The sequence below is a fragment of the Nannobrachium achirus genome (genome assembly GCF_963921795.1).
Source record: "Nannobrachium achirus genome assembly, chromosome: 13".
Classification (NCBI taxonomy): domain Eukaryota; kingdom Metazoa; phylum Chordata; class Actinopteri; order Myctophiformes; family Myctophidae; genus Nannobrachium; species Nannobrachium achirus.
The window spans coordinates 31,156,695-31,178,407 of NC_137833.1; the positions used below are offsets into that span (position 1 = coordinate 31,156,695).

General features: G+C 43.6%; 1 protein-coding gene across 1 annotated transcript; it reads right to left on the reverse strand.

Moving 5' to 3' along the window:
- Positions 1-182: 182 nt before the first annotated feature.
- On the reverse strand, positions 183-14,008 carry zc3h6 (zinc finger CCCH-type containing 6; the record flags this gene model as incomplete). The annotated part of the gene is made up of 14 exons (XM_080740410.1): positions 183-1,232; positions 1,972-2,438; positions 2,733-3,022; positions 3,450-3,644; positions 3,767-4,191; positions 4,704-4,918; positions 5,986-6,095; positions 6,809-6,923; positions 7,243-7,371; positions 7,915-8,063; positions 8,741-8,972; positions 10,401-10,523; positions 11,039-11,261; positions 13,902-14,008. 14 exons carry the CDS (start codon positions 14,006-14,008, stop codon positions 326-328), a joined length of 3,687 nt encoding a protein of 1,228 aa, XP_080596536.1. The 3' UTR covers positions 183-325.
- Positions 14,009-21,713: the final 7,705 nt, after the last annotated feature.

The following is a 21,713-nucleotide window of genomic DNA, read 5'->3' on the forward strand; positions in this document are numbered from 1 at the left end:
CAATGGGACATTCTTTATAATGAGTACTTTTAACTTTTGGTACTTTAAGTACATTTTGACACCAATACTTCTGTACTTTTACGCAAGTACATTTTGAATTCCAGACATTTACTTGAGTATTTCTATATTGCAGCATTGATACTTTTACTTAAAGTAAAACATTTTAGTACTTTTTCCCCACCACTGACACAATAGTGTACACTCTCTGATGAGATACAGACCTGTAAGGGTCCATTTGGACCGCTGGTGGTCCCCGGACCAGGCATTTTCATCATATACTGTACAATGTTTGTCTGTCCACGTCCTCCTCCTCGTCGGAGGCTTTTCACTGACAGAAAGGAGAGGCGGTGGGATCGAAAGTCTTGAAGACATCTTTCAGCGTCCTGTCATCATCTGTCTCCTCCTCCTCCACCTCCTGTTTTGGTTCCTCCTCTTCTGGAGGCTCCTCTGTCTTCTCCTGCTTCTTCTCCTCCGTCTTCTCCTGCTTCTTCTGCTCCTCCTCCTCCTCCTCCTCCTTCTCCTCCTCCTGGAGGGCTCCTCCTCCTGCTACTTTGGCCTGTCTGGGGTCTGAGTATTGTGGTCGAATCAGCGCCTGAACCGGCAGGTTGTGCACAGCGGGGGGCTTGGCGGGAGACGCTGGGGGAGGAGGAGGCGCGGCGGCGGGCGTGTCGCCGAGGGCCGCGACCGAATCCGAAGGGCCAGAGCCAGAGCCGCCCGGATCGGCGTTCTCCGCCGCGCTCACCGCAGCCTCTTCTACGGAGCCCCGCCTGCGTTTGGGGGGCGACAGCGACCGCGGCGGGATGTTGTTTTCTCTCTTGCCGCCGGGGTGTTTTAGGATCCCTGTCTTTTTCGGGGGCTCCGCTTGGGCCGCCTGTTGCTCGGCCTGGCTGCGGGGGTCGTACAGGCTGATCCCCCCCAGTATGGCGGTGGGACTCTCCAGCCCCCCGCCGGAGGAGGAGGACAGGCGAGGGGCGTACGGGGGCAGCTTGTCAGGGTCGGGCTTGGCGGCTCTAGAGGTGAGCGGGGTACTGGTGGTGGTGGTGGTTCCGGCGCTAGCTCTCTGCAGCCTGGGGTCAACAACTCCTCCCCCACCACCGCTGGAGGACATGTCTTTCTGGAGAGCCAGTTTGGAATCCAGACTCAACGTGCGTTTGATTCTAGGGTCCAGAGTCTTGTGCTGCCGAGGGTCCAGAGGTCTGGGTCTGTCTGTGGAGGTGCGAGGCTCCATGACCCTGGGTGTACGTAAGGGGCTACAGTTAATCACACTAATTGATTTAATCGAGAGAGAGAGAGACAAGAAAGAGAGAGAGAGAGGGAGAGAGAGAGAGAGAGAGAGAGAGAGAGAGAGAAACCAGCTTGATGGAGAAAAAGGTGAGTTAAAAACTAGAGGTTGGTGCTTTTAACCAAAACTTGAAAAAGAGGAAAGATTTGCGTATGCCAACTTGCTCGGACATGATAAAATTGCTTTAATTTCACGCCCTCTTCCCCGTTATTTTTCTTTTTTCAAGTGCTTGGATCTTTTCTCTTTTTCAAATTTCTTTTTTTTTTTTCATCGATTATAAAAAGTAATCATAATTGAGCAGTTTAATAAAATAATCAATTAATAATGTATGCCTATTTCATTATGGCCCAAAGGTTTCACCAAATTTCACAAATAGTGAAAATACCCAATATACAAGGTCACAACATGTCGCATATTGCACCGCGTTGCGAGCTTGGCTTGGCTATTTTGTATAAGTAAAAAATAACACTTAAGTGCTGATTCGTTTAAATATATGTGTATATATACCGGTATGTGTATACCGGTATATATACACACACACACACACACACACACACACACACACACACACACACACACACACACACACATATACCGGTATATATTTTTTAAACACGCTTCTTGATTATTCGATTAATCCCCCCAAAAAAGCAATCGATTGAAGAATGGCCAACAGCCACAGCCCTTACCTGGACGGCATCCGAACGACACCCTCCTTCAGGCGGGCGGCTGCCAGCCTGGGGTCGATGGGCGGAGGCGAGGTGACAGCCGGGGACTGCTGCTGGTGATAGTCTGGCCGACTGGCACGGTTCATCTGTGCGTCTGCGATCAGGGGCGGCAGGGGCAGGTTGATGGAGTGCTCCTGCTTGGGCACCAGCAGAGGGATGAGGTCCTCGGGGGCCCACACCACCGTCTGGGCCCAGGTGGGCCGCTGCAGCAGGATGTCCACGCGGATGTGGCTGAACTGCTTCAGCTGGCAGCGGGGGTCTCGCAGCACGGCGCCAGGGCAGGCGTCCAGGGGGATTAGAGCCGCCCGGTCCTTGATCTCCCTCTCGCCTTCCTCGTCCTCGTCCCCTCCGGAGGCGGGGGGCTTGTTGTGGGAGGCAGGGTGCTTCTGTTGTTGTTGCCGATAGGAGTTTGGTTCCGTGGGTCTCACCTGTTGCACAGATGGGACGATTTAATTTTCTTGTTTTTTTACAGCTGCTGCCTTTGAAAACACAATTTGCAGTAGCCAAATAATACATAATGAAATGATTTAAATAATGGACATAAATAAACTACATCTATGATTGGTGCTGTAGGCAAAACCACAAATTCCGGATTTCTTTTTTTTTAAATTTTAATGTTTTTGAAAATAGTAAAAAAAGGCAAAGAAGTTTAGGGGTTTAGGGTTTAGCATGGCAGAAAGTATGCCCCTAGGTTAACGGTCACATCCCTAGTTCAGTCTCACCTTCCTGGGGTCGCGGGCCAGCCGCGGGTCCACAGCACCATCCAGCTCCTTCCTTGTGTCCGGGGGCCGCTGGCGAGGGTCCATCTTCATGCGCGGGTCGCTGGGCGGGACCCTCGGCTCCTTCTGGAGCCGAGGGTCCCCCAGGGCGGGGCCCGACGAGGGGGGCTGCTGAGGGGGCTTGGGTTGGGACTGCTGCTGCTGCTGCTCCTTCTGCCTCTGCAGAGATTTGAGGATGGACGCCATGCAGCTCCCGTCCTCGTCGTCGCTCGAATACCAGTTTGGAGTTTCATCTGCAGGAAAAAGGTTGAGCGAGTTATAAACAGTAGAGCAAGTCGTCGGGCAGAAACCTCTATTTAACCTTTTGTGTTCTTTGATGTCTGCATGCTGAATATAGGAGCCAAAGTCATTTTCGTCAAATTTCTTCGTAGACATGTTTCAGTACAAGCCATGCAGTGGGGTAGTTCACCCCCAAAATGACTTTTTTTTCTTTTCAATCGATTACTCATCCCATGGAGACTTTTTTTTACATTTTTTTAATTTTTGTTCTATTACTAAGCCAATAATTTGAGGAGACTCTTTTTATCTCCATAGGGAACAATGGAGGCATTTCCGGTTCGTGATCACTGCCAAAACCGGAAGTAGGAAGTCGGAAGATGGAAGTAATACAAAAAAAAAATAAAGACAGGATTTGACTGTGTACCAGGTCATATTACTCACCTTTGTTAGTACCCATGTCATCCTGGCCATCTCCTCTTTGTGAGTCGACGCCCTGCTGTGGGGGATGTTGTTGCTGCTGTTGCTGGGTGACATGTAGGAAGAGGGCCTTCTGAACCGCTGGAGGTAAAGACTGCATCTGGGACTCAGCACCCATCTGCTGCTGAAGGCTCTGCATGAAGGCCAGGCTGGGATCCACTGCATTGAAGAAGAGGAAAATATAGTACAGTAGGTCCTTTGATGCACAGAACTATACCTTTTGCTTTCTTTATTTTATTTTGTATTTATTTTTCTCCCTTTTAATAAATGACAATACTAACCTCCTTGGTTCATGGCCTGGTTTCTGAGGAAGCTGCTGAAGAACTCCACTGGGTTGGGACCCAGAGACGGGAAGGGGAAGAGACTCTGCAGCATCTGCAGCTCTGGCGGCATGGGAGGAAAGGGAGGCGGGCTGTGCATGTTCATCGGGGGATTCATGTTGGGCCGGTTGCCATGGAAGGGTGGCGGGGGGCCCCCGGGCGGGAGAGGAGGGGGCGGCATCGGGAAGCAGCCGTGCGGCGGTGGGTGTTGTCCCGGGGGACTCTGTGGCATGGGTGGGACCGCGGGGTGACCGGCGGAGCCGGGAGGACCAGGGGAGTCAGGAGGAGGAACGGTTGGAACATTAGAGCCTGAAGGCAAGGTAGTGTTGTTCCCGCTCTGGGTGTCCTCCAACTGTTCGGAGCCGTCGTCCTGATACTGGGATCCGCTGTGGACAATAGCATGACAATTACTTTATGCACGCCTGAAGCAAACGTCCAAACATCCTGTTTGATCAATCTGAGGCCTGGGCAATTAAATGAAAATATAATATAATGACTTGCATAGCCAGACAATATCACTGCGCAATTTTTCTTTGCAATGGCAGATTCATCTGGCTACGCGAGGCTACATAGATCCAATAACCAACTTAATCTTGCTCATCAAGTAATCGAGAAGCAGGGGGGGGGGGGGTTATATATATTTTTATACATCAATGAATCAACGTGAATCGATTCTTCTGAATAACCACTTTATACTTAGTTGAACAATATGATGCCATGCATAAATTTCAAAAATAGACGATCTACAAGCTCACAATGCATCGCATCATGACACATTGTGAGCTTGTAGATCTGCACATTTATTAATCATAATTGAGGCAATATTATGGAATAATCGTATGATATTAATTTGAAGTTATATCGGCCCCAGCCCTGTCACCCGTTATTTAGCAGCTACCTCAGAGCAATCTTTTGCTGCAAATCTACAGTAGGTTGAACTTTGATTTCAAACAGAGATGGGATCTTCTTGCCCTCCGTCGGGCTGCTGTGGCCAGGGGTGGGCAGCAGCCCTACGCCAGGGGGGGGCTTGGGCAGCGGGGCGATGCCTTGCTTCCTCAGATCCTCCAGCTCCAGCTCATCATCGTGGGCATTCTCCTCTTCTGTGTTTATAATCTGGAGAGCGGTCAGAGTGCACACATTATGACTATGAATTGACAAAGTATGATGATTTATGAAGCGACTTTGGGGTCTATAATCGTTATAGCTCTTGAAAAGCGTAATATAACTTGCATGTATCATTATTATGACCTGGCTCATCAAGCAGAAAGGAGTTAAAAGCAGTGGTGGAAGAAGAACTCAGATTTTCTTTTACTTAGAGGAGTTCAACCAAGGAATGCGACAAAAACTAAAAAGTCTCTGTGAATTCGAGATATTTTTTTAGGGGGGGGGTGGGGGGGTGAACTACTCCTCTAAGTGAAATAAAATCTTCCACCACTGCTTTTAACTCCTTTCTGCTTGATGGGCCACTCCTTTAAGCAAAAGTAGCAATACTACAATATAAAAATACTCTAGAAGAAAAGGACTGTATTCAACATTAAAAGTACAAAAGCAATGGCTTCTATCTATGGTTACATTACCAAAGTAAAACAAACAAAGAATGTGCTCTATCTGTTGTATGTCACGCCTGACACTGTGCTTCTAAGGGTTTGTCGCTTTGACATCATGCTCTGACGTCACTGTGATGTCAGGGGAACCACTCTTAACAAAATAGGTTTGCCGCTCTGACATCACGCTCTGTCTTCACTGTGATGTCACACTAAGAATCCCTTTTATGCCCATACATGGAGTTCCCTGATGTCATCAATATTAAGCCCATATCTAACAGGACTTCATATGGGAATGCCCATATATGGAGAGCACATCGGCCACATACCACACTAACGGCTGGTTCTTTCACATAACGAATAACTGAGTAAGCATGTTTGGGCTCTCACAGCATATCTCCATATACATTACAAGGATCTCCATATACAGTATGGTTTACCAGGGGTCTCCATATATGGGTAACTGGTCCGATATACATCACTGGCCAGATGACCAAGAATTGGTCACACTGAGGCGTCTTACTAGTCTAATACTGTATGGAGCGTGACGGACGGACGGATGGACATGATCTGCAGGTTTTCATCATACTAAATGCGACATACGGTTGCAAAAAGTTAAGGAATCCTTTATCTTGCCTTATTGAGCAGCTCTTTGGTGACGTCATTCAAGGCATCATGAGAGAACTTGCAGTTTTCACCCTGATAACACTTGGCTCCTGTGTGAAAGAACTTGCAAGGATATTCATGTGAATGGAGAGGTTAAGGAGCCATAAGAAGCCATTAGTGAATCAAACAAACCAGCAGAAAATAGCCAATTTACATAACAATGGATGTTAGTTGATTATAGAAGCGATTCCCAACCTGTAGACCGGGGCCCACTGGTGGGCTGTGAGGATATTGCTAGCAGACCCCCAAATTGGCAAAACACTAGATTTTATTGATAATATTATATAACATTAACATTAGACATTGATGCAAAAAAAAATGCCATGGTATTTTTCCTTTAAAACTTTGAAAAATGTTTGTGATAAATAAAAGAGGCACTATGTCACTTTTATTTAATGAATAATCTGTATGGTAGAGTATGTTAATACAATATACAATTAGGGTGGTTGTATTTGGTCTCCCAGCTCTTTTATTGAGACATTTCGATCCAGACATGACCTTTGTTTGACACAATCCTGTATCTGGTTTGACACAAATTTCGATTTGAAGGTCAAGATTCATTTTATCCCCTGATCAAGCAGGCCGGCTCTATTAAAATGTCAGCAATATCCTCACTGGTCCAAGCCGGAGCACAATGGATTGATTGATCATGCACATGGGCCGTGAACACTTTTGCGATTTTCAAGGGGGGTCTGATCAAGAAAAGGTTGGGAACCTCTGAACTATAGTGTAGAAGTGGTTTGTAAAAAGTGGTCTCTTCACAAACACTTGTTCATCATTAATAGAAGGATATTGTGCATGTAAATGCAATTGTCCCCTTTACTGCAGTATCCTTGGAGGTAGAATTTGCAGAGTTCCTTTTTCTTATCAGGAACAACCAGCTCATGCTCGAACTTACACTGCTCTCCCTGAAATGAGTGAGTTACAAGTCAACTGTTAGTGAGTTGTGATTAATAATCAATCCCTCTTTTGGGCATATTATAGGTAAAATTGTCCAAAACAATGTTTAAACAAATGTAATAAATAGAGAATATATGCGATAGTTATAGCATTGTGACGCATTGTGAGCTTGTAGATCTGCTATTGTCACTAATGTGCGATGAAGTACAAAATAACACTTAAGTGGTTAATCAATTCTTATAATAGAATAGAATAATCGCAAATAACATAATTGTAAGTTGCAGCCCTAGTACACAATTTACTGTTACTGCATTGCTGCTAACGTACCTTGATGCATCGACCCTCTAGGAAATACTTGCAGATGTATCTGCCGTTGTGTTCGACCGTGTGTTGATTGATGAACTCCTTGCTCATGATTGGTCGTTTCTTTTGGAAACCAGAGGGGTTTTTACCTTCCTATGGACATACAAATAATGCAGACCTTATATTTTTTTTCTCTCTCACACACACACACACACACACACACACACACACACACACACACACACACACACACACACACACACACACACACACACACACACACACACACACACACACACACACAGTACTTGTCATAAAATAAAATAGAACAATACATATCTAAGAAACAAGATACTGCATCTGGAAAGGGAGAAGCCGGCAGACTTATTTGGAATCCTTTCCATAATGGAAGAGGTCATTAAATAACATAGATTGAAAGTTCAAGAACAATACAAAAGAATACAAGTTAACAAGTGGAGCAGCTGTGCAATAAAGGGGGGGGGGGGACTGCACAAATGTTAACATGTTATGTTATGAGTGTTGTAACATAATTAGCATTTCTAAATGTTGAAACCAGGTTAAAACACTATAAGAAAAACAGGCTCTGTAGCAGTGGTTCTCAAAGTGGGGTCCGGGGACCCCCAGGGGTCCTTTCTAGGGGGTCCCCAGTAGAAAGATTGATGTGGCTTTGCTTACCGGCTTCATGCCTCCCTCAGTGGCCTGCTCTCCTCCTCGACCTCGTCCTCTGCCTCCCCAGGTCTTGCCCTTCAGCTTCTTGTTGTTCTTATTGAGCATCCCTCGCCCTCGACCCGTTCCATTGCCTCTGCCACGCCCCCTCTGGCCAACTGAATGAAACACACCAATGACCATGTCAGATTCTTTCTTTCTTTTTTTCCCCTTTTCTTAAAAAAAAAGTCAGTTTCAGAATATAATACTTATTGCGACCGTCAGGTTGTAAGTTACTATGGAAAGCTCCACTGGCTGTCCCTCTGTCCTCACGTCACGTCACACTTTTGGCACTACTCTCATCCCCGCCACCGTTGCCCCTATCCATGCCAAACTTTGAACACACACTCCTTGGCTGGCAAATCACAACCTCCGCAGCTGATTTCTCACATGGCCCTCTTCTAGAGCCACCATCAGTCAGATTTTTGCAAAACACATTTTTGCACACTGTTCCTACACATTTTACCCTGAAATCACGCATAGCGCTACACAGTATCTCTAAAGTCATGTCATCAACATGGATCTGTCCCATTTCCCATATTCCCTCCTGATTGGCTACGATTGCCTTCTAAAGTTTGTGTATGTGACGTGACGGTCGCTTATCTCCCGATTAGGGAGTCTTACTGGTATTATCAACTTCATCAGCTCCATGAAATTAATTGACTAGTCTACATAATAAGAATAAGAATAATAATGATAGCCTACTTAAAATATAAGCGACTTTCTGTTTTTAAAAACAGAAACATAAACGTCTGCGAAATCAGAAATAGGTGAAATTGGAGATTAATATTCGTACATTGCTTCTGTCCTCCCCTCATATTGCCCCTCTTGGCATGGCGCCCCCTGTTGCCGTGAGCGCCGGAGTCTTTAGGGTGCTGATACTCGGACATCTCGTCTGTGTAGTCGTCCTCCTCCTCTTCGTAGTCGTACTTGTCATCGCTGTAGTCGCTGTACTTGTCCAAGTCGCTGGTCTTGTGCTGCGGGGACTTCTGAGAGTTACCGTGGCCCGACTTCGGATCCCGTCCATGCTGGACACACACATCAAGACAAGGCTCAGCAGCAGTGGTGGAAAAAGTACTACCTTTTTTTACTTAAAGGGGAAGAACACCCATTTTCAATATTGAACTATGTCATTAATATACCTAATAATACAAATCTACAAAGTAAAGGTTGTTGCACACTGCTGTGTTTTTTCCGATGAATATAGGAGTGAATTTCGGAGCACGTAAATAAAGAAATCAACCTCAACCTCGTCAATCACGTTTGCACACTGCCGCCCGTTTCTTATTTATTTTCGGACCACTGGGTCCCTTGCTCTCTCTCTCTCTCTCTCTCTCTCCTTGCCCTGAAAAATGCATTTCACAACGAAAAAATGCAGCAGTGTGCATTGTGCAACCAGCTTTACTCTTTTCAAATAATTGTAGTGGAGTAAAAGTACAATATCTGCCTTTGAGTTGTAGTGGATAGGAAGTAAAGGTACAGAAAATTGGAAATACTCCAGTAAAGTAAAAATACCTCAAATTGTACTTAAGTACAGAGGTGGTGCCATAGTTTTGTACTTTTTCTGTTTTGTATGTGTCTATGGAGTCAACAGTACTCTAATAGACCCCCACATGTGGTTATAATATGCAAATATGTCTTCTCTGTGTATTTTTGGTTACTTCCTGAAAGCTGAAAGCCTCAGAGTCAAAGGCCCAGTTGAAATACACTGATATCATGACATCATAATATCATCCCCTCCCCTTTTTACCATTCAACTACAGCTGTGGGGGTGGCTAACGTCAGCTGGCCACATAAAAACATAATTTTAACACTTTCTGTAGACCTTAAAAAAAAAAAAAAAAAAAAAAAGATCATCCTCCAAGTATAATCATAATACCTAGATGATTATGTTGTGTGTGTGTGTGTGGGGGGGGGGGGGGGGGGGGGGGGGGGATCACGGCACCCCATTTTTAAGTAAATGTACTTACATGTAGTTACTTTACACCACTGCTCGGCGGCACACACTTAGGCCTGATTTACATTGCAAGGCGGTGTCCCTCGCTAAACATTTATGTCCTGACTGGGCTCTCTTCCGCATGAGTATCAGAATTTATAACTGCCGTGGTAAGACAGATACCTCACTTGGGCAGGCGAGAATGGAAGATATTACACTTTGAGCTTCACGCAATACCTCTTGTCATCCAGCAGTGGTCCTACCAAATTAGAAGAGCAGGGAGACCACCTCTTAGTTTATGATTTATTATACTCATACAGGTAGTTCCGAAGAAACAATCTGATTGGTTGAAATAGCTATCTACTGTGCGAATAATAAGCATTACCGCACTGGTCAGTAAACAGTAACAGTAAATTCCTGTGGAAACAGGTCGATTTGTTAGTTACAGATTGAAACTTAAAGCATAATAAAGCTTCATCTAGTACAAGTCTTAAAAGCAGTTCAGGGCCGAGGAACTGACCTGAGAGGTTTGACCATCAGGCTCTCGGTTGGAGCCCTGGCTCTTCCTGGGTTTTGGCCTCTCGTCCCAGTCGTGTTCGGAGTCGTAGCTGTCAGAGCTGGAGGTGCTGGAGGGGGAGTGGTGCTGAGGAGAGGGCAGGAAAACACACGTGGCATCACAACATGAGATTGTAGCTTATTTTTAAACAGCAAATGTATTATAGGGTTAAAGTGGTTAAATGATTTTGATGATATATATACATGCTCTTTTAGCAGGGGACCCATGGACCCCCTCAAGGACCCCTGGGGGTCCCGGGACCCCACTTTGACAACCAGTGCTGTAGGTGAGAGCATCGGGCAGAGCAGTGGTGGCCATTTTGTGGTGCGACAGATCGAAAGCCCATTCATTTCCAGAAAGAAATATTTTTATTATTTTAAGGCTGGAACGAAGCCATCCAGCCAGACTCCTGGTGAATCATGACCATAAATCATTTGAATCTGTGTCAAAATATATTTGAATATTTATTTACTATATAGGTAATATTATATAATTATATATATCAAGGCTCGAACTTCTAAGTGTAAAGGTGCCCTGACCTTCACGGTAGTGGTTGTAATATAAAGAGTGTTGCATTGCATTGTGGGTGGTTGAGTTCTTACTCTCGGTCTGTCCCGTCTCCTCCGTTTGGACCGTCTCTTTTCTCTGGTCTTTTTGGATCTTTTTCTGGAGTGTCTGTGAATCTTGTCTTCTTTCTCTTTGCCTTTCTCCTTCTCTCTGTCCTTTTTTTCACCATCTTCATTCACCTCCTTGCTTTCTCTATTTTCTTCTTCGATTCCGATCCCTTCGTCATCTATTTCCCCATCTTCCAATTCACCGTCCTCTCTTTAAAAGGAAGCATACCGTCAGTATAAAGCCATCTCAGTTGAAGATGATGCTGTTTACTACAAATAACTATCGATTATTTTCTATCGACTAGTTTTTAGGGTGGAGAACTGTGCTGTATTGATCATTTGTTTTATTTTCTATATATTTCGAACCCTATATATATCAAGGAATCAACTGGAAATAATCTAATTCATGCGACACTGTTAGACAACAAAAACAAAATTGACAAATTGACTAGTGAGTTCTTTCTAAACCTATTTAATAATTTGTTGTCTAACAGTGTCGCATGAAACTAGCTAAAACAGCCAATCTACTGGCTTTCAGTATTTTCCCTGAAATCTATAACTCTTTTATTAAAACAGATTGTTGATTTTTGTATATATATATAATCAATTAAATGAATTAGATTGATTGATTAACTGTTTCTAATATCTGATAACCAAATAAAACATTATTAATTACCAGTTGTTGGGGCTTTCTGTTTATATAGTTAGTATAATAATGATCCTTGCATGTTCTATGTTCTAAGATGCACTATAGAAGTCAGGAGTCACATGGCCGTTATTAGTAGAGTTTACAGTGGTGTATGTTCCTCATTTAAATGTACTTTAAACCTAAGCCAGTTCATTCATTAATAAAGGATATCATATTGAAATGTGTCAATTAGCATGAAATATATTTCATTACGATCATTGGTTTTGCAGCATGTAACATTTCCCAAGACAGACAGGAGCCCTGTTGAATCCAGGCCATCATGGGAAATGTTTTAATTTGCCAGGAACATTCCATTGGCCTTGGTCAAGTTGAAGGTCAAATCTTATGTCCAAAAGACCAAAACTGTTACTTTTCAGTATTCAAATTCAGTTATTGAACAAACAATCTGGAGCAATGAATAGCTTTAACAAAAGTATGTTGAAACTCTACTAATAATGGCCATGTGAGTTCTATGTGAGTGCATGTTATAGGCCTACTAACTAACCATGGACTTTGTTGTTCTGCTGTCAGATACTAGTGCAATTATTGGTAACAAACTGCATCTTCTGCTATAGAGATGGCTAAGGGCTCACACTGAGACACAGTGTTAACATGGCAGGCCTGGAAGGACCTCACACTTTGAAATATATTCCAACGAAGCTGCAGCAAGCATTCGTTACCATAATGGGCGCTGCTGACTTCTTGATTGACGGAGCTGATGAACTTAGGTTATTACTTTAAATTGTCGACGTTTAACTATATGTTGAAAACATGGGTTGATGATGAGGAGGTATGGTCAAGAAAGGTTGTCCTCGTATGACAGTTTGGACGGTTTAAAATGGATGAAATCACCACTTAAGAGCATGCTTCATGCACATTTTCCTTCTTGATATTATAGGTAGTATAAAATCACTTGGTCACACTGTGACTATGGGACGTGTCATTATTACTTCTTTGACATTCTCTTTGTAAAATGTAATGGCAGCTACTCTTGAGAAATAAAGGGCAGGTAACAATTTACAAACAACACGGAACAGGAGAATGTCCTCCCATAACCTCTCTGGTCTGCTGCTCAGAGACAAAATTATAATCACCGTAGGCATAATTTTAGAAAGACATAGGGGGGTGTCAAAAAAGAAATTGCCATTTCTAAATAGATCAACTATTTTCACTATTTGTTTGGTGGCGTAAAGAGAAAATGTTTGAAAGTTTTCACCTAAAATGACATTCCCAAAATAGGGATGCCACGTTGAAAGTGGCAGATACATTTATGTTTGCATAACAATAAAAGGGCTTGTCTAAATTATAACACAAGACACATGTAGTTGGTTCCCAAATATCAAGTCCCAAGTTTAGCTGGGGTCTGGGGACCCCCGGAACCTCATCAACGGATCCCCGGATCGGAACCCATGTTGAGAACCACTGCAATATCCAATGGCAATCATTAAAATATATATATATATATATATATATATTTCTTTTTTTTTTTTTTTTTTTTTTTAAGTCAAACATTGTACACTGAATTTAGGAAATGGTCTCCATCCATAAAATGTGTCATGTACATTTTAACATGTTCAAAGTGGGGAAAGTGATGATGATCAGAAATCAGTGACACCCCTTTGAGCGGTAAATCCATAGAGGGTAAATCACATGATGGTATATTGACCACAGGCATGACTTGGGCTACTTGAAGCTTAGCCAAACGCCACTCATTATTAATAACATAATCATAATCCTGAGGAGAGCACTACAGCGAGGTTGCCGCTAGGGGGTGTCAAAGTGCGAGGATGGGCGTGGCATGTACTACATTATAAAACATTTGCATAGCCTCCTGCAGATGGCAACAATGAAGCCATGATAATAATCATCCCCGTTCACAAAAACACAATGATGGAAGTCTGCTACGTATGTTGCATGGAAATGATCATAAATGACTGAAGGTCAATGACGGCTAATTGGACACTGCACCAAAAAGGCATGCAAAAAAAGAAGAAGAAAAAAATGTGTGTGGGGGGAAAAATCCTGGTGGAATTAAAAAGGCTCTGCCTCTGCAATATAGTGATAAATAAATAAAACAAAACACAAGCATGTAGAAGACCCACAGCACCGAAACGCACAGATGATGGAGCGCATATTAAGAATTGCATAAGATTGTTACTCGACCTTTCTTCCCCTGCAAGTTCAGAGTCTGTCATGTTTTTGTCAAGAACAGGGGCTGTAGTAGTAGTAGGAGGAGGGGGACTGGAAACAACAAGGCTCACAGAAGCCATCCTTGTTCGCCTGTGTCGGTAAACAAGAGCGAATGACTCAATTCACTCGAAAGGAGTCGGAGACAGACGTTGTTTTGGTGGTGGTGGTTGTTGTTGATGTTGTTGTTGTGAGAGAGAGAAACAGATGCTGCCTGCAAAGATGTTCATTCACAGACTGGAAATGAAAAAACTCACGGCTGTTACCATCATGTCTCTGTCTCGACAGGGAGACAAGTAAAAACATTCTCCTCTTTTCATTTCAGAGAGACGTTTTTAAACACCAGTGTTCATCACACAGCTTCTAGCCTTGAACCCCCGCTTTGCATTTTAGTAAATGTCCCGTCGGTAGACAGCGGCCATGGTGAGCTAGAGGATACACACACAAATGGAACCATCATGTTCGTTGATTTCAGCCTCATCTTCCCAGTGTTTCTCAACACAGACATCATTCTCAAAATGGCTTCTGGAGAGAGAGAGAGGGCTTGTGTGTGGAACATTCCTGGCTAATGCACTCGTCCGCGTATTATAGACCCCCAAAAACCTATCGCTCCGTCGCCGCGGCGGTGTCGCGCGCACGGAAAAAGGCAGACCTACAAGCTCACGGCGAGTCGCCACCGCGTGGGGGTGTGAGCTTGTAGGTCGGGTGTTTTCGGCCGGGCTTAAATTCCATCTAGCCCTTAAATTCCACGGTCGTATCTCACGACCGTCATGGATCGACCTCAAACTGGCGTTGAGCATTATGGTTGCGACGTAGACTACGTCTACACAAACCTTCAGATTTCAAAAATAAAGTGCTTACTAAAGGCTCACGGATGTCACAATATGGTACGCTCAAGCACAATTACCCGTATCTTCCGTATTGTTTAATAGGAAGCATTTTAATCTGATCGGTCGAGATTTTCTACAACGGCTATATAATGTATCAGAGTGCAGCACATCTCCCAACCGATTGGGTCGCGTAGAGAAAAATCTGAGAAAATGGCCGCCGATTGAATTAAAATTTATGTTATTAAACAATACGGAAGATATGGGTAATTCTGCATAAGCGGACCATATTATGATATCTGCCAGCCTTCAGCAAGCCCTTTATTTATTTTTTTAATGAGAACTTTTCTGTAGACTTACGTCACGTGGCAAATTGGCTAAACTGCTCAACACCAGGTTGAACTCGATCCATGACGGCCGTCATGTTTCAGGGCTAAAATTCTACCCTATCAGGATCCATCTAACATGAGTGGGACGGAGCCTCGCCCGGTGATTGGTCCGACGTGGCGTCACCTTCCTCCCACGAAGGTCAAGGCTGTGTCCTATTGGCTCAAAGAGATGCCATTTATTTCCAGTAGCTCTAAGGCGCTCGTATTTTATTATAGTCTAAAGACATTATTATTAAATTAATTAAGGTAGACTACTACAACATAACAATGAGAAAGCAAAACAATGTCTGACTCTTCCATTATCTCTGTATGCGCAGTCCAAAGTGCAGATGGTCTCATTAAAAACTAGACCAGGTCACCTGGTCCTGCCAGACCCGCAATGAAAACTAGTATGGCACTGAACTAACACATGAACACACAGGATTTTATAGTCTCAGCAACAAAGCGTAGTGAGCTTGTAGATCGTCTGTTTTCACTAGTATGGCACTGAACTAACACATGAACACACAGGATTGTATAGGCTGAGCAGCTGGAAATGTTTGTGAGCTTGTAGATGGGCTGAGGAATTTATAGTGTCAGCAGCTCGTCAGCCAACTCAACTCAGCTGGTCCTGTACAGGTGACGGCACTCAAGGCAATCAGCCCAGCAAGGGAAGGGAGGGGCAGATGAGCAGGCACACTGAGGAAAAAAGGGACAGGCACACTGAGGAAAAGAGGGACCGACAGACCGACCGACAGACCGACCGACAAAGCCTTATGTAGGCCGACCCCCTGGGTCTGGCAATAATAATCTTTAGTATTATTGAGCTCCAACATCTGGCTTTGTCCGCGGTCAAAAACCTCCCCCAGTTAAATATTTTCTGGGGGAGGACCCCCAGATGAGAAGTCATTATTAAGGATGTCTTACTTTGCTTCAGTCATCACATTTGTACACCTACATTTGGAATTTTAAGGCTGAAATTGTACCCATGCTAGTAAAGCAAGCCTGATAAAAGTATCAAACATGCACAAAATTCAACAGAACACAGGAAAATATATCTGTTAAGAAGTTTTGGGGGGAGGACCACCAGACCCCTGTTGGCGAGTTCTGCGCACCCCCTAAAAAATAAATCTCCTGGATTCTCCTGGACTGACAGTCCAATGTTGACAACCCTGCTCATTGGCGGTGTCCTAGCAAGTTGATTTGGCGAGTTGGATTTTTGGCGAAGTGACTGGTATTCCTGGCCTACATCTGGCCTAGATATGGCCAAAATCTTGGCACAAACGGCTCAAAGTTTGTTGGGTTGCATATGAAAAGGTACACGACAGTACAGTTCACTGGTACAAGGTCAACTGTCTAGAGTGCACACCACAAAAAGAATCTTATCGGCTTGAAAAATATCATAGGAAAAAATACAGTTGTAAAACAAAAAAGACGAAATAAATGCTATTTACAGAAGAAAGGTCAGGGGAGGGAGGTGCAGATAGGATTCAGTTGACTCGTATTTCTGAACGTCCGTTGTGACGTAGCAAGGTGACAGGTCGTTGCTGATTGGGTGTTGTTCCAACGAATCAGAGTAGGGTTAGGGTAGCTACGTCATCAGCCAGCCAATACACACTGGTGTATTTGTCCCACCCGCACCACAGACCAATTGGAAGCCGCGGTGGCTGGAAAGCCACGCTCTATGTCTCACCTCCCCTTGGAGATTCAAGGCTTTCCAGACTGTGATGCGGAGAGACAAAACAAATCGTGTAACGGAGTGAGCAGGATGGCACACAGGCTACCTCTGTGTCAGTTTCGAGTAGTTGCCTATGAATGACTTTTCAGTGCGGTTTTAAAGGAGGGTAGGGATTTACACTCCTTTAAGGCTTTCGGTAGGGCGTTACACATTTTTATGACATATGTTTGAGCCAATCTGCGTTGAACGTGATTTGTGCCCGAGCCTCTGGTGTTGTGATCAGTGTTGGGTAACGTTACTTTTCAGCTCGTTAGGTTACATTCGTTACTGAATTGAAAAACTAATCCGTTCCCCACTGAGAAAAGTAACTTGTTAGGTTACTTTTCCCGTTACCGGCCATTAAAACCCGAGGAAGTTAGGTAAACATAAAAAAGCTGCTCAGCTGTGTGCGTGGCTGCGTGCAGCTTCAACGTGGATAATGTAATGATGTTGATCCTTTCACCAGTATCCAAAAATAGTGTGAATCCTTCCACAGCCTTACTAAAGGGCTTCTCTCAAGCCCTGCCATGTTGTGCGCGACTGTAAATTAATGTAAACAAGACGCGCACAAATAGGTTCTAACCGCGGGTAACCCAGTGTTACACCAAATTTCGTAACTTGTCATAAACTGTAGAATGACTACGCAACCACCACAGACTGCAACACATTTCTGGTCAGTCACCCTTTTCCGTGTAAAAATGCGGGCCATGCATGCCTCCTCACTCAGGTAGGCTCCTCTGACAGAAATCGAGCTCATTCATTCAGGAAACAGCGCAAATGTGTCAGATGGATTATTTTTCCTTTGTGGCAACAGAAAGAACAGGGAATTATAGGTCTTAAACCTACCTAATTAACACCGTTATTTTTTGTGAAATGTAACTGGTAACGATCCTGCTATATTGCAAAAGTAACTCGTTAACACATTGACCGCCATTTTAACATACCTCCGTACTCCCACCTGCCATTCGTCTCCATAGACTTCCATGTAATTGGGTGTGCACGGATCATGCACACCCATGCCTAGATAATGCACCACGTGTGTCCACATTGCTCACAGCTTTCAAACAAAAAAATCCGAATGGAAATCCGTTCAGGCATTCATGAGATAACAGCCACTATGTTTAACAAAGATGGCTGCCAAAATGGCTGCCATGCTTGAAAGATGGGGTTGCTATGGGGGTTAAACATGCAATTTCGCGATTGCTATCATGCCTACTCCATTTTTGGGGGTCAAAAGAATTTTTTGAAAATTTTTTTTTTTGAATTTCTTTTTTTTTTTTTTTTTTTAATTCTCGGGACTATCGGGCCTGGCGGGGAAAGACATTGGAATAATCTCGGGACTATCGGGCCTGGCAGGGAATGAGTTAAGTTACTCTGTTACCACCAAACCTAACTGTTATAACGCCGTTACACCCAACACTGGTTGTGATTGTGAACATCCTTGACGTTTATATGTAGTTTGACAGGTTAAGCAGGTGGTTAAGCTGAAGCCTATTTGTTTTGGGCTTTGGAGCCTTGTTTTCAAGGCCTTTGTGGCGTTGCGATACCAAACGTGGGCTATATATAGTCAAAGTGGGGCTGAATGAGTCCCTTTGGCCAAGCTTCGCAGGACACGCTGTGATTGGCCAGCGGGTCGCTTGATGAAATTAACTCATAAACAGCACAGCTCACTTTACACTAGGTGTGATTTTATTTATAATATCAGACTATCTATTGCGGTGCTGCTTATGACACCTGAATTCTCCCATGGGATCTATCTATCTATCTATCTATCTATCTATCTATCTATTGTCTGTCTGTCTGTCTGTCTGTCTGTCTGTCTGTCTGTCTGTCTGTCTGTCTGTCTGTCTGTCTGTCTGGTCAGTCTAGGTCTGTCTAAACACACACACACACACACACACACACACACACACACACACACACACACACACACACACACACACACACACACACACACACACACACACACACACACACACACACACACGCATAGAAGGTCACGACCCTGTAAAGTCATCAATACTGTTCTCTACCGCCAGATGTCCCCACAACTCAACAAACCACAATTTCACCTTCAATAGACTGAACAGTGCAGCGCACTCAACAGAACACTGGCTGTCTATAATTGCCCGCAGAGTTTTTTTGTAAAGTTGTAATAATAAATTCCTTTATTATCACATCCCGATCAGGCCCGTTGCGTAACAGGGATGGCCAGGCTGACGGCTCAGCTTCTCTATCTCTATTTTTTTAGGCAGTGCTTCCCAAACTTTTCAGCGGTTAGACGTTTGCCCGGGACCCAAATAGCAAATCTACATACAAGCTCACAAACACGGCTATTTTCACTACTTCTTAAACATTTGTTTTCTAATTTATGGAATTTCTTAGATTTTTATTTTATTTATTTATTAGGCCTACATTATTTAGAAAAATCATTTCACTTTCCTTTTATTCCTGAAAATCTCAGCTTTTGGGGGTTTTTTTTTCTCATTTTTTAAATATGTAGGACATAGGAAACCAAAAATTAAGGGACCCATGCATGTGCGACCCACAAATGGGTCCCTACCAGTGTTTGGGAACCATATGGACTATATTAGCTACCGCGAAATAGTAATTCTGATGTTTAGCCAAGAAATCGCCTCGAATAGGGTGCTGCAGTGCTGGGTGACTGGGTCTGAAACAGGAGGGTTCCGAGGGAATAGTTTAATTTATTCTTGAGTTGAGCTGGTGGTGGTGGGAGGGATTTTATGGTGGCTTCTGGATGGGGTCTTGTGGTCCTGTTTCAGCGCTCAGACAGACAGACAGGGTGGCGCATCTTCACCGCACTGACGCACCTGAGGAGCATCTTCTCTTCTTCTTATCTCCTGTGTGACTACAGTTAGTAGGCTACCAGCCTACCACACTGACTGACCTGGGAGGACATAGACAATAGGCACTTCATTTTTTTGTTGTTTTGCACTGCTCTTTGGGGGGGAAAGATCAATCCCCACGTTAGGTCTATAACCGAACTTTCGTCTTCCAGACATGGCACTGTCACTTCAACAAAGCTGTTTACTTTTGCTGTTTTGGGGAATTATCCAGAATTGTCATGGTGTGCAGGTTAGTGTTAATTCAAGCAATATTGACTATAACAATTTGGGACATATAACCACGTTTGAGCGTTTCTCTTTTAACAGTTTTAGATCTTCCAAACTTTGCTATTACTGTATGTAACTGCAAGGTTGGAGTATTACATGTGCATGAAATTACTGTGAATGCTACAGCTACAGCATTGTATGTTTTGAATTTGAAAGATTATCCGGCTGTATGAATCAAACTGCAACTGCAGTCACAAACCAATAGATTTTTGTTATTTATTTCAGAGTGCCATTCATTAATCCACATGTTGGTCAGCTGGTACCGTTTCACATGATGCCTTGTTTTTTCCTCAGTGTTCCCCCCTCCCCCCTTTCCATTTATTTTTTCAAAAGTTTTTGTTCTTCATTTGTCCTTGATCTAAAATGTGTTGACCATTGTTGTGACAGGTGGACTGGCTCAAACTGCATACATCATGAAAAATGTATTTTTCAAGCTCTATTAGGCAGTTATTGAACAAAACCACAAAAGGGTAGAACAAGAATTTAAGATCTTTCATGGACATTCTTCTTCCAATGAGCTTGTGATTAATGAACTTTTCTCAAAGGATTAGTGGCTGGTTTGCTGCAGAACTTTGGAACATTGGCTACTCCAGCCCCATTTGCTCTGAAGTATAACTGGCTGCATGGATATTTTGAATACAAAGCCTGTCCATTCAGGATTTGTTTTTTTAATCTGAGGAGGCAGTGCCTTCCTTCCCCCTGCCATGCAAAATATACACAGGACCAGTGGTGGATGAAGTACTCCCATTTCTTACCTAAGTAAGAGTAGCTACCAGTACCACAATGTATTAAGTCCTTTATTCAACTTATTTTACCTTGAGTAAAACGTTTTGACATAAACATATACAGTACTTAAAGTATGCAAAGTAGCCTATACTTTAAGTATAGCCTACTTTGATTTCCTGCGTTTCTTTCAAAAGTTTTCCAAATTTGCAAAAAGAAGATTGGCTATTTTCTAATTGTTTTGGTTAATGTACGCTTTGCAAAAAATACATTGATTAAAGTAAGTTGCCTGATATTGCAAATAACCATAGTAGAGTAAATGTACTTAGTTACTTCCCACCCCTGAAGAGGACCAGCATAGTGGACTGAGGTCTTGCTGACATCTGCCAGACAGCTTTTGTCCAGCTGTGTCTGCTGTGGTGCAGTCAGTGACAGAGGGTGGAGAGATACGGAGTAATAATCAGTGATGGAAAAAGTACTCGAGTACAAAAGTACCTATGAGAGTGGATTCCCCATTCCGCTAATGCATTTCAATGACAATGGAGCATGCCATTAGAGGATTTCTGCAAAAAAACGCTCCATTTTCATTGAAATGCATTGGCGGAATGGGGAATCCACTCTCATAGGTACTTTGTTGTGGGCGCAGCCTTAGGGTGCCCTGTGCCGACACACCAAAATAACGGCTTGAGGCTTCTGCTCTGCACCAGAGCAGGGAGAGGAGAGGCTAGAAAGGGAGGGGAGGGAGGGGTCGGTTTGACAAGTAAGGGTGCCTGTGAGGTCAAAACAGTGGTTTGATTGGTCTCAGGACGTTGTGTAAACACAATCCAATAAAAAAATACTAACTTTGAAGCTGAAGAAATAACCGCACTAGTATAAAGTCTATCTACTCTGTTAGTTATGAGAGGGCCTGCGAAATCTAGCAACAGAGGCAGCCGAAATCTAGCAACAGGGGCAGCTATGAAGAAAATGGAATAAAGCAGGTATAAAGGGGTATGATAAAAGACAGATTTAACCCTATA